This window comes from Cryptotermes secundus, unplaced genomic scaffold, assembly GCF_002891405.2.
Source record: "Cryptotermes secundus unplaced genomic scaffold, Csec_1.0 scaffold643, whole genome shotgun sequence".
NCBI classification, from domain to species: domain Eukaryota; kingdom Metazoa; phylum Arthropoda; class Insecta; order Blattodea; family Kalotermitidae; genus Cryptotermes; species Cryptotermes secundus.
In genome coordinates this window covers 34,633-47,872 of record NW_019731276.1, presented here as the reverse complement: position 1 = coordinate 47,872, position 13,240 = coordinate 34,633, and the positions used below count along the sequence as shown (strand labels likewise).

At 40.1% G+C, this 13,240-nt stretch overlaps 1 protein-coding gene across 1 annotated transcript in view; it reads right to left on the bottom strand.

The window, feature by feature from the left end:
• Nucleotides 1-10,452, bottom strand: part of LOC111866844 (transcription factor 12) — a 441,771-nt gene extending 431,319 nt beyond the window's left edge. Inside the window, exon 1 of the mRNA XM_033752433.1 lies at nucleotides 10,371-10,452. Coding sequence (XP_033608324.1) covers nucleotides 10,371-10,452 — 82 coding nt within the window. The remainder of the gene's footprint in view (nucleotides 1-10,370) is intronic.
• Nucleotides 10,453-13,240: the final 2,788 nt, after the last annotated feature.

Sequence of the window (13,240 nt, the reverse complement as noted above, 5' to 3'; positions counted from 1 at the left end):
GGGGGGGGGGTTAAAGTGGCTGCAGTCTGCAGCTGACCACTCACCTCCAGCTAGAACCAAGGTAAAGAAAATGTGGATCTATAAATCCACTCCCTTATACACCTTCATGGAATAGTGCTTAATTAGTTAAGCACAGGGACAACTTTTATGATCCATAACTCTTATGTTATATAAAGCTGTTCCACCCAGACATCTTTAGATTACAAAGAGGCCTCCTTATTCTTTTCAAATTTACATCCTGGTTTTGATTCCCAGTAGTGCAAGATTTTCTCTTCTCCACGCTGTCCACACTGGTTCTGGGGCCCACCAAGCTACCCAATGGGTACTGAGGGCTCTTTCCCTGGGGCTAAATATGGCAGGGGAGTGAAGCTTACCACTCACCTTCAACTAGTACTTAGGTCCAGAATGGTAGAGCTATACCTCCACTGCCCTATGTGTGTTCATGACATAGTGCTTAACTAATTAAGCATAAGGACAACTTCTCATTGTGTGTGTGTGTGTGTGTGTGCATGTAAAATAATATTCATCAAGTGACTGGCTTACTTCCTTACTAAGGTAAGGTAAAGTGAAGCAAAGTAAAGTAAAGTAACGTGCCCCTGCACGTAATTAATTAAGCACAATGCCATGAAGATGTATGAGGAAATGGAAGTATAGCTCCACCATTTTTGAGCTGGTACTAGATGGAGGTTAGTGATCAGCTTCATGTGCTGGCTGCTTTACTCCCAGGAAGGAGCTCTCAGTACCTGTGGGACAGAAGAATCTCTGAACCTCAGAGCCAATCTGGATGCTTTTGAGTAGTAAAACATCCCTTTCCCCTGCCATGAATCAGTAACCCAGCTGTCCAACCCACAGTCCACTGTTGTAGTGACTGACCTATTCCATCTCCATATTTCCTTACTTAACTAATTCTGATAGTATTACTGAATTAAGTTAACATACTGGAATTGTATACTGCAGCTGCTGATTGCAAAAATTAACAAAGAAGCCTCATGGTTCCAGTATCCGTTGTTGGTTCTCTATGTTGAAACCCTAATCCTCAACTCACAAAAATTCCTTTGATTCATTTCAAAAAGCTACACACTGATTTTTAATGTGGTCTTTTACAAACAAAACTTCAAAATTAAAAGCTGTGGAAAGAAAGCATAGCTCTGCCAAAGTAAACACTGAGGTGGCCACCAGCAAGCTGCCAAACAGTACCAACAGCAAAAAATCACTTGGAATTTTAGTCAAACTGGCACACTCTTACAGCACATACAGGTGCTTGAGCTGAATGGAAGTAAATGCAAAAATCAAGCAATTTCTTCCATGTGAAACAAATAAGATAGATACAAAATCTGCCTCTATACATGGGTAAGATGTGCTGACACTTTTAATATGCTTCAAAAAACTGGCTAAGGAAAATAACGTGTTTCAAGAAAAATCTGGCTGTGAAAGAGAGCCAGGTTAGTTCAACCAGCAGAATGTCTAGGACTAAATTAATTTCCAGAAGGAGCAAAGGCATTCAGATAATAATATCCAATGAAAAGGGGGGCTCCTTGCCCCAAGATGCAGCAGCTGAAGCATGAAGCTGATCAGTCATCTCTACTAGTGCCAAAGTTAACCCTTTCTCCCCCCCCCACTTACATGACTTCCGAAACCTTCATCTTCCTGTTTCCTACATACAGAAGAAAAGATTCAAATATACAAAATTACAATTTTATCTTCTATTTTGTTCATGTGTACGACTTAACCTCTCACCCTAATGGAACATGGACTGAGGGTGTCTGAGAACACGGTATTAAGGAAAATATCTGGGACTAAGAGCAAGGAAATAACATAAATGTGGAAAAGACTGCATAATGAGGAGCTTCATAATTTGTACTCCCCACCAAATATTATTACGGTGATCAAATTGAGGGAGATGAGATGCCCAGGGAAGGTAGCACACACATAAAGATGAGAAGTACAGAATATTAGTTCAAAAACTAGAAGGGAAGAAGCAAGTAAGCATACTACCATAAATATACACAGCAGGACAATATTAAAATGGATATTGAAGAAACTGTAAAGACATGGATTCAATTCATCCAGCACAAGTTAAGGACCTCTAAAAGGCTTTTTGTAAATGGTAATGAATATTCAAGCTTCATAAATGGTGGGAAATTTCTTGACTTGGTGAGCAACCCCTAGCTTCTCAAGGACTGTGCAACAAAGACACATGTCTTTCTTCGTGGTACTTATATTTCTGCCCTACATATTAATATCAGCACAAAATTATTCTCATCATAAAAAACTGATCTCAAGATTATGACCAATTTACGTGTGTTCGGCCCCCCTGAGCTTACATGCTGAAACAACCACTTGGTCCACTGCGCACCTCTGTTTTCAACACTAGGGCCAGAACCTGCAGTACTGAGGACTTAGTAATATCTATTAGCTCCACCCATGCAGAGCCTAAGAAAAAAAAAAGTAAAGCTATCCCTGTACCAGGCCATGAAGGCCCACAGGGTTGTGAGACGTTGAGGGTCCCACACTTTCTAGACAGTCAGCTAAAAGATGGTGGTAAGGTTGTCAGCCTTATGCGCCGGCCGCGCTTTCCCCAGGAAAATTATTTAATTAATTCCTGGTACTCACTTCTGTTAGAGGCTGAGTCGACCCCAGGGCCATAGTGCTGCTGGAAGGATTGACCTACACATTCTATACCCAGCCAGAGTTGGGCACTGACAAAGTATGTGGTAGGATGATTCTTCCTCCTGTTCACATTTCCTGCAATTATCTGAGGTGCTGTCTCAATGCACAGTGGCCAATTAAGAATCCCGTTGCTAGTCTGCAATGTTTCCTGTCCAAGGCCAGCAAGTCTCAAGACAGCTTTTCCAAAGGTTCTTCAATGAAGAGATCTGTCTCTTGCCTGGTGTGGCAGGGCAGTATTCAGAGTGCTTCTTGGTAAGTCACTCCTTAATCTTTAGCCTGCCAACACTTGCTGGGATTGGAAATGCTGGTTCAGGCCCCAAAAATGGATTGCCTGATCCCTTCCTAGCCAAGGCTTCTGCATACTCATTGCACTGAGGCCCACTGTGGTCAGGGACCCAAAGGAATGTTACCTTGTCCCTACTGTACAGGGCACAACTGCCTGTTGACATTCTCGGACCATCTATAGTGTTATCCTTGATGCTTCAAGGGCTCACAAATCTGCTTGGCTATCCAAGAAACATATATTTGCAGTCATGCATAGTTCCTTATTATACAGTTCTTTGAAAAGGCTAAAACTACAGAGATTTCTGCCTGGAACACTGAGGAATGTGCATCAAGCAAGAATGATACCCAATTCCAGTCTCACCCCACATACAACAACCCTTCATCCACCAGACACTGCAGACCCATTTGTATACCAACCAAATCAACCATCTGGAGTGAAGAGTCATGGACCAAGATAATAACCACTGTTTCCATACTGGGATCTCCACCTTGAAGAGAGTCCTAAGAGCAATGCTTGGTTTCATTTCATCGTGACCCATTTCAAAAGACAGGATCCAATTCCATTAGCTGGATGCACATCTGGGCATGTCCTATGCCCAATCTCCTGCCCAGCCACACACCCATACCATTGAGCCTGCAAGCTGAGGCCTTAAGCCTCAGCCTCCACCACCAAATGAAGCCCACAGACAAGTTTCAGAGCAGTCATATGAGACCTGCATACAGATCCAGCATTGCTTACACATGCAAGCCTCTGCATGCAGCCAAGGTCAGCCTTGATGGCCCCCCAAAATATGAAAACATGTCTTATGGAATGTGGTGTCTGTTAGTATAGAAGTTTGAATCACCACCATCTGAATGGGTGAACAGATTTAATTCAAATTTAGTATTTAAGAATGTGTTCACCACATGCCAGTGCCTGATGAATACAAACAAAGTTCTAAACCAAGGACCCTTCAAATGAGCTCAAAAAAAAATGATTTTCTCAAAAATGCTTTAACAATTCTGATTCAATTTGAGTAAATTTCAGTACTCCATCTCCCTAAATAAAACAACAGCGTGTGAACTAGGGGCATCAACAACAACAACAAAAATTAATTTTGACAAAACCAACTTTGTGGCCAGATGGATTTAATTGCTCTTTGGCATTCAGTAACTAACAATGGTCTGCCAAGTAACAACCCATTTATTTTCAAGATAATGTAGTCAAGGTCAACTGTACATGAGACAGCATGTGCAATGTCTGTGCATTCTTTTTTTAATATGTACAGCAATATGTAGGATTTGAGGTTTTCTCAGCAGTGGTTGCGAAGAGTTATATCTTCGGAGACATAACAACATGTACGAGTAGTTCAATGAATAGCAACTCATATTTTGGAGAAATATGAAACCTCCATCTTCAGCACTGAAGAATAAGCCACACAACAAACCAGGATGAGGCTGTTTCCTATCTGCTTCATGCTGGTTTGTTGTTTGGCTTATTCTTCAACCCCGAAAATGGCAGAAACATTCTCCCCCGTAAAGTCCATTCAATTTCAACGGAGCAGATGGTGTGATACCCATCCCAGAAGACAGACCTCTTCAGATACAGCACTACAGTTAGCCCACTGCTGTAGGAAATGTTCTTTTTTCTGCAGTCAAGATATCTAAGAGTATGTCTGGCTGGCTGGCTTCTTGCAATTACAATTGTTTATTTAAAAAATCTGTACTGAAATCTCCTAACAGAAGGTTCATGTGGTACTTATGGAATTAATCAAATACATAGTCTTGTTCCTAACAAAACCTACCCTCTGAACCATCACTTGGGGCATGCACACCAACAACCTCTTACTAATGAACTCTCCCTTTGGTAACTACTCATCCAATTCCCTTATGTATTAGCATTTCCTTCCTGATATCGAAATGTATGTTTGAGTACGAGTTCAGTGCCAACCTTGTCATGTCAGGTAGTTACAAGCATTAATATGGTGCATAAATATGAGTTAAGTAGTAACTCAAGAACAAGCAAGGAGTCTTCTGTTTCAGCATATCCTGTCTATTCTGTTAGTAGTACTAATAATATTTTGATGTTCATATGAGAAGCTTAGCCTACTATACAAAGGAGAAGGTTTGTGACTGACTATTTGTACCCAGTCCTCATGGAAGATGGCGTTAAATGTCAGTCATGATGCATCAATCAGTAACACGTAAGACTGAAAGGAACATGGGAGAAAGCAGGGGAATTTAACAGCACAAAAGCTTATATAAGAAATGGTAAGACTTCCTGCTGAATTGTCAACAGGTGTTACAATGATATCAAAATAAAAAAGTAATAACAATCCAAGAGTACAACAACCAGTCACTTGAAGATACGAGCATAGTCAACTCCCAGAGTGCTGTATATATATCATACTATATTAAACAATGTTCAATATAGCATGTATATAAGAAATTAACCACTGTATTTATTTGTTTGTAGTTCATTTAATGGTAATGTCAGCAACTCAGGCTAAATAGTATCAAACTATTGGATGGACACGGAAGTGATGATGGCCTACTTCAAGGTACTATCGTGGTGTCTGCCTAGAGGGCCTAGTAAAACAAAAACCTCAATCAGGCCCAGCTGAGATTCGAACTTGGCACCTCCTGAACATCTTTATGAGCACTCTATCTTCAAATATATGCCACTTCTATTCTTCTCTCAAAATAAGAGGCCTCATTTCATACACATCCAAAACCACTAGCAGAATTATTTTGTATATAAGAACTACTTACACAAACAACAAACATAAAATGGAATAATGGCAAGAAGTTCTGGGAAGAACTAATCACCTACTTTCCTTTGACATGACACAGAACTCATAGAAAACAATGCATCCAACAATTCTTCTACTGTTGTATGTGCATTCGTTGCCATGAGAACGTGCTTACCAAGCCACTACCTACAAATGAACCATAACCTAATAACATAGGAACTGTTGACGTGGTGCTTTCTCTGTGGTCCAACCTGAAATTATATGCAGAAGACAACCCCACACTTGGAAGACCTAATTACCGAGCCGTTGCCTAGCAATGGCCATCTCCAAGGCACTTCTCTGACTGCACTACTCTGGTTTCAGGCATCACATCACATAGTATATTTATACAGTATTGGAACAGCTGTCCCTTCTGGCTCAATTATTCCAGCTTTCGGTAGTTAGGGGGTGATACAGAGACATACAGACAGCAAGGTGATCTCACAAGCCTACTTTTTTTTTCAAAATAACAAGAACTCCTGGGAAGAACTTATCGCCTATTTTCCCTTGATACCATATGGACTGCATAATAACCGAAAAAAATCTGGGGAAATACACAGACAGCAATCCTCCTAACCAAAATTCGAGGGGGGCATAATACACAGATAAAAAGACAGCAAGGTTATCCCTGTACTTAATTAACGAAGTAATCCATGTGCTTAATGAAGATACATGGGGGAGTGGATGTATAGCTCCACCATACTTGACCTCAGCGCTAGATGGAAGTGAGTAGTCAGCTTCATACCCTGGCCTCCTCCATTGCCTTTTACTTTTTTCAAAATAAGGAGAGCATGCAAAAAAGAGCAAAAACAGACTAAGCAAAAAATAAACATGGCAAAATAATAATATTTTCTGATAAGAAAGTACTCTATACATGACAACTTTCTCCACTGAGTAACAGAAAACTCTGTGACTTTAGTCTGCAACCGAACTATACTGACCGAGCGACTGCCGCTTGTCAACAAAATTAGTGCCAATTTTAACAGAAAGTACAACTCTTTTATTGACCGTCACAACACGATAAAAGAGTTGTATATTGTAACACAACAGGATGCATGAAATGAAAAAATTTAACAGACAGTGCCACCAAAATCTACTCTTCTCCTAATGTGAAAATAAACCTGCTTTCCATCTATCCGGTTGTTCACAGATAGTCCTGTTTTGAAACATTTTCAAATGGTCTGTTTATTCCATTGATTTCATGTCATGTTCATAGAGTTAGGCTTATCTACATTTACTTCTACACTAGTAGTGCATGCAGTTAGTCGGTCCAAATAGTTTGTTTTTAAGGGAACAGTAAACATGTCAAATTATATTTTTTCACACTGTAACATCTATTTTGTGTAACTAATTTTCTAGAAACTATTATCAGTTCATATATGATCTGTGGACAAAAGCAGGAGCCTCCTCTGAAATACTGGCACCTATCTACCAAACTGTACAGTGGCACAACCCAGAAGACTGTAATCTCATTCCTTATTAACACATTTTCACATGCCTACATTATTTTAGCCTACTTTTTAAAAATACAAAAGTAGGCTTATGAAATCACCTTGCTGCCTGTGTATCACCCTACCATTGCTAGGCAACAGCTTGGTTGATAGGAAATTGCTCAGTATCCCCTTAACCTTGCGAGACAATGGTGCAGTTGCTAGGTAACAGCTTGGCTACCAGATAATGGCTCGGTAAACATGTTCCCATGGCGATGAATACACACACAACAGAATAATGGGTGGACTTGTTTTCTATGTAGTCCATGATGTACAAAAGGAAAGTATACAATTAGTTTTTCCCAGAACTTCTTGCTTTTAATACTGACACCAGAATAATTGAAATTTCCACTAACATTTCGCAGCTAAAAAGCATACTAAATGAGCTGGAAATTACAGAAGTAGGGCCAATACAACAGATGTCTCAATGGAGAATGATGACCATCAGAAGGTGAAATACAACAGAGTCATGTCATTTTTAAATGCAATAGCACAGTACACTTGCAAGGGAGACTGCAAAGAGAGAGATGGGGCCAAGGAGGCTCCACAAGAAGAAAAAACAGGGAATTTAATACGTATCCCTCACCCCAACCACTATCAGAAATGATAATGGTTAAAGGAATGCACAGACTGACTTATTAATGATGACACTTGAATTTTTCAACTGACACACACTCTCATGACAACAAACTGCAAAATTTAAACAAAACCCCAAAACTTGTCATGTTCCTGACGACAGGTTAGTCAAAACCTGGATAATTCCTAGAGCGAACACATCAGTCATTCTCATAACAACAGCCCAACTGAGAACAAAACAATTACCACACCAGACGATGCACCAGTGACAGAAGTCTCTGTCTCTGCCTACTTACTGTGTCACTGAGATCCAAATATTCATACAAGGTAAACAATACTATAGCCTATTTATACCCGTGGTGTCACGTAATATTTCAAAATGTTCAAGCTGTTCTCATGCCCAACAATGGTGAAAACATCCCCACAGTTCAGCAGATACTGAATTACATGGCATCACACCCCAGACAACCATAATCATGTTGCTGTCACTTGTTTCTTTCATGCCACTATATTAACTGTAGTACTGTCTTTCTGTTATACTGCTTGTCACAACTGTGTCACATTGTGCCAAAGCATGCTCAAAAACTTGCAATGTGAGTCTCTACATTTCCACACAGCTAGTGGTTCTGTGCCATTTCTACTGGGGGAAGAATATGCTTAAAGCTCAAAATTATGCCTACAGGCACAACCACAGTCTTGTTCAGTTATATATAGGCAACATAACACCACCTGGTTGTGAGAGACCTGTAGACAATTATGTCTACCCCTTATATTCTGTTGCAGAGAACTGACTTACCTACTGGTACATGTGTATGTTTTGAAGACTTTGTGACAAACCCTATGAGAAACTTAGTATTTAAGCACCACATAACAAGAAATCAGATGTATGAAAATTCTGTTTCAAAGTCAATACACCAGAATGTCATTCCCTCAAAGTCTACCTGAAGTGGTACAGTTAATGTAAATGTCGGCCATACTGTGTTATCAAATGGTGAAGAGAAATCATTCACATGTAATAGATTAAGATATAAACATGTATATTTAACCAACATTATAACCCAGCAACGTCTATCCTATCTCTCAAAAAGTTATGTATGCACAGAATTCATCAGTAAATGAATCAACAATATATTACACCAAAAGTCAAAAGTCAAGGAAAGATAATATTATAATAAAAGCATTAAAAGCAAAAACAAAAATTCTTCTAATATTCATCTTGTCATCTTCTGAATTCAATATTTCATATACAATGCAAGTTACTCTTACATCAGTAACTTCATTTCAATTTATTTAAAGGAGAATATTTCTTTAAAACTGGATCAAAATATAAATCACTGTTTCGTGGCAACTAACTACCTCTCTGGCAGCAGAACCCATTAAAATCAAAGCCTGTCTCTTCACAGTCCTGAACCAATTTCATCCACCTTCCTTACTCACCACCATCTTCCCTAATACCCATCTTAATGTTATCTAACAGTGCAACTGAAATATAAACATGACAATAATTTTCCTATAAATATGAAAAGAAAGAATTTCTGAATTTGTCACAGGTTTGTTTAATGCATGTTTTTGACAACATAACCTGTTTTGGTGTAACGTCTTATTTCAAAATTCCAACATAATGTAAAAATAACTTTCTGAATAGTATGGCACATAAGAATGCTCTCAAGTGCACTTGGTAAGTGTGGTTCATCATTCCAAATTAACACAAACACAACACACAAAAGAACAATTTCAAATGTAACAAAGCATTCAGATTGTTTCACAGCCAACACTTTTGCAGCTGTTAGCAATGAAGAACTCAAACTAACAAGCAAAAACTCCTCCACGGCTATTATTTATAAAGAAGTGAATACTGAACTGCCTTTGTATTATCATCAATTTCCTCCATAAGGAATTTACTGCTTTGTCAAACAACAGCATGACATAATACCCATTCAGCATAAGGATGTAAATAAAACGTGTAACACTGTAGTAGGCTGACACTGCTTTTAACTTTGAACGACATCCACTGTCAATAATTCGTTGTAAAGCCATCTACCTTGTCACTGATAAATTTAGATATGTCAGTGGGGTATCTCATTTCTTACACATATAAAAAACATACAGGATCAAGTACCTTACGCAAACTCATTATTATTCATTTTTCGACTAATGAACCCTTCGGCATAATTTTGCTTTGTTTACATTCACATCTATCATGTTGTCATTTCACGAATAAGCATGGACGGGGTTACTAAACACTGACTAATCTAAATGCCAGGGTTCTAAAGATGACCTTTCATAAACACAACAACATCCATTTCATGTGCTTATAACTTCACAAATGTATCATTACGTTCCATAATAAATATCTAAATATCCCTGCAAACACGCACACAATTATAATGACTTAATCTACAAAGGACTACTTTTGACACGGGAAAAAGCTGTTAACACAATTTCACAAGAAGCCAAATGGGAGGAAAGTCACACACGCGAAATCAACCCACTGAAAATCACAAACAAGAAATATATTATAAACATAACTGACACTCGTAAATTAGAATATATATTGAAGATTCACTTATTCACTTACCAGGTTGTTTATTTGCTATCTTATTGAAACAGTTTTGAAACACTTCGTAAAGATGCAACGGCTCATCATCGCTAGTCGCCATCTTGATTCTCACAGCAAAGCTAACTGTCTCAAAAAAAGATTCAATGCCAACATTCTTCCACCGTAGGTTCATAGGTGGCAGCACAACTCAAAGTCGAGTTAGATATTAGTTAACCAATATTACCGCTATAAGCGCTTGTGTCACATACTGCGTATTCTAATGTCAAAATGTGTCAAAGTGCCGTGTATGGCATTGGTGTTCTTACGTGCTGGATGCTAAAATATTAATAAAACGCAGCATTTCGCTCACAGTATATATTTGTAGGTTACATTTTGTTTTCAGAATAAATAGTAATTTTCTTTCCATTAACACCACATATACGTGTATTTGTTATAGAGCTGGGTCATTTTCTTGTTGAAAAGTACCGGCTCCTAAAATATTATTTACATCAAGTTCACCTCATGAAAGATTATACTGTACTGCCCTTACCCCTATATTGTTCTTTTTCTAATTCTGTTTTCCGTCATATGTAAATAACTCATTACTAAATTACTAACGTGTTCGTAAATTGTTGCAGCAATGGCTTACAGCAGCGAATCCGAACTCTAAATTGTACGACTCAAGAGTCAGAGTCACTTTACGACTGACGGTTTACCTCCAATATTTCGTCTTGGCGACAAGCCCCTTGAGACACACGACCAGCGATTTTTTCAACTGTCCTTATGTAACATCCTTTCTCACGGGAGGTTGGGTCCGTCGTTTACAACTGTTGCTGCCCCTCTCCAGGGCAGTTAGTCTCGGGTCCCAGACCCGCGGTATTCATCACCAGATTTTACTGCCTTAAATTGGAGACTCCCTTCCCCCAAAAAAACAACTATGGGGCCATGTCCCTGTATTCATATCCCCCAGGAACAGGATGACCCAGTTATACTCCCAGGCACTGCGTTCCCTTTTCATCGCCTCCTTCTACTCCCAGGGTTATGATGGAGGTATTCGAATCCTCTTCCACACGGGCTTTGTAGGAGTCATATATGTGTCAGGAGCAAAGCAAATCTGGACGTCTGAGCTCGAAACCACAATCCTTATATTCAAAGTAGAGATGTCGTCTTTCATTCACCGCCCTTCTATGGAATTGGAAAGTATGTTGTTTCGAAAGGGCCCGTCACTGAACATTGTCCTGAACTTGTTGAGTTCAGTCTGTTTCTTCGCAGCCACTTAGGTTCTGAATTAGGCCGCGCCATAGCTCAAGCGGTTAGTCGCTGGCTTCCCACCGCGGCGGCCCGGGTTCGATCCCCGGTCTGGTCAAGTGGGATTTGTGGTGGACAAAGTGGCGCTGGGGCAGGTTTACTCCGAGTACTTCGGTTTCCCCTGCCAATCTTCATTCCACCAATTGCTCCACAATCACCCTCACCTATCATCTGGGGCTGGTACAATAGGCCAGAAGTGGCCGCAGTACAAGGGATTCAGTCCCACCCCACTAGCAATGAAAAAAATAGGTTCTGAATTTCTTGTAAGTAGTCGGATTCATGAAAAATGTGTTTATTGTAAGGTACAAGAAGTTTTGCTGAAACCGTTCACTTTAATTTCTAAAACTTGGACCTTCAAAGATGCTTGGCCGAGCAAGACAGTAATCTCGCAATGAGTTAAAACTCGAGTTGTATTCATTCTTAGCCACGACTCTATTTCCTGAGCATAATACGTTTCGAAAGGCAGCATGAACGAAACGTCGAGAGGCTGCATCTTATGTGTGCAGTGTGGTGGCAAGCACACAATGTGCACAACATTTTCTTCAGTAATATCAAGCAGTTGTATTGTTCCTGCATGAGAAAACTGTTCTTTAGTTGGCGTAGATGGCTGAGGGAACTGTTGGAGACATTGTGTGAAGCTTCTGGCCTATACGCAACATGACTTGGGGCATGCTGCAGTTTTGCCGTGTGTGCTCTCAAGTTAACTCTTGGGTACACAAGAAATGGCCTGCAGCGCTCATGCAGTTGACAGCTGTGACGTGTGAACTTCTTTCGGCGGATGATAATGCTGCAATCTGTCGCTTGCCTCCCAGGGAGACCACGCTACGTGTCCTGGGCTGCACCACAGATAAGCCAGTCTCGGCACTCGCGTATACATGATGTGGAGAGAACTGTATCTTTCAAAGCAAGGGCTCGCAGACATCGAAAACCTCGAGAACATTCCCAGGTGTGAAACATTTGGCTGTCGCAGCAGATTTCGGCCGTGATTTGTGTACACTCAGCTGGGAATGTCGACGCATAAAACTCTGAAGCCACTCCCATCTCGCTCTTTTGTCTCTGCCAGAAAATTGGTGGTAAATGCAATTTTTAATTGCCAGTTGGAATGCCGTTCTCTTGATATTCTTGGTGGTAAGGCCAAAAATTCGTTTTTCCATAATTAGGCACTAAGAAATTAGAGGTAGCGTAGTGGTTAAGGCACTATGCTACAAGTCGAAAGGTCGCGGGTTCAAATACCGGTGAGGCCATTGTATTTCAATTGACCTAATCCTTCCGGCCGCACTATGGCCCTGGGGTCGACTCAGCCTCTAACAGAAATGAGTACCAGGAATTAATTAAATAATTTTCCTGGGGAGTAAAGCGTGGGCGGCGCGTAAGGCTGACAATCTTACCGCCATCTTTGAGCCGATTGTCTAGATAATGTGGGACCCTCAACGTCTCACAACCCTATGGGCCTTCATGGCCTGTTACAGGGATAGCTTTACTTTACTTTTTTTTTACTTACTGACTTTTCCACAATTTTTTAACATTGTTAAATGAAAATGTTCAAGTTAACTCCAGTGGAACCATTTTTACAAAAAGAATACAGTATTGGGAATGCGAAG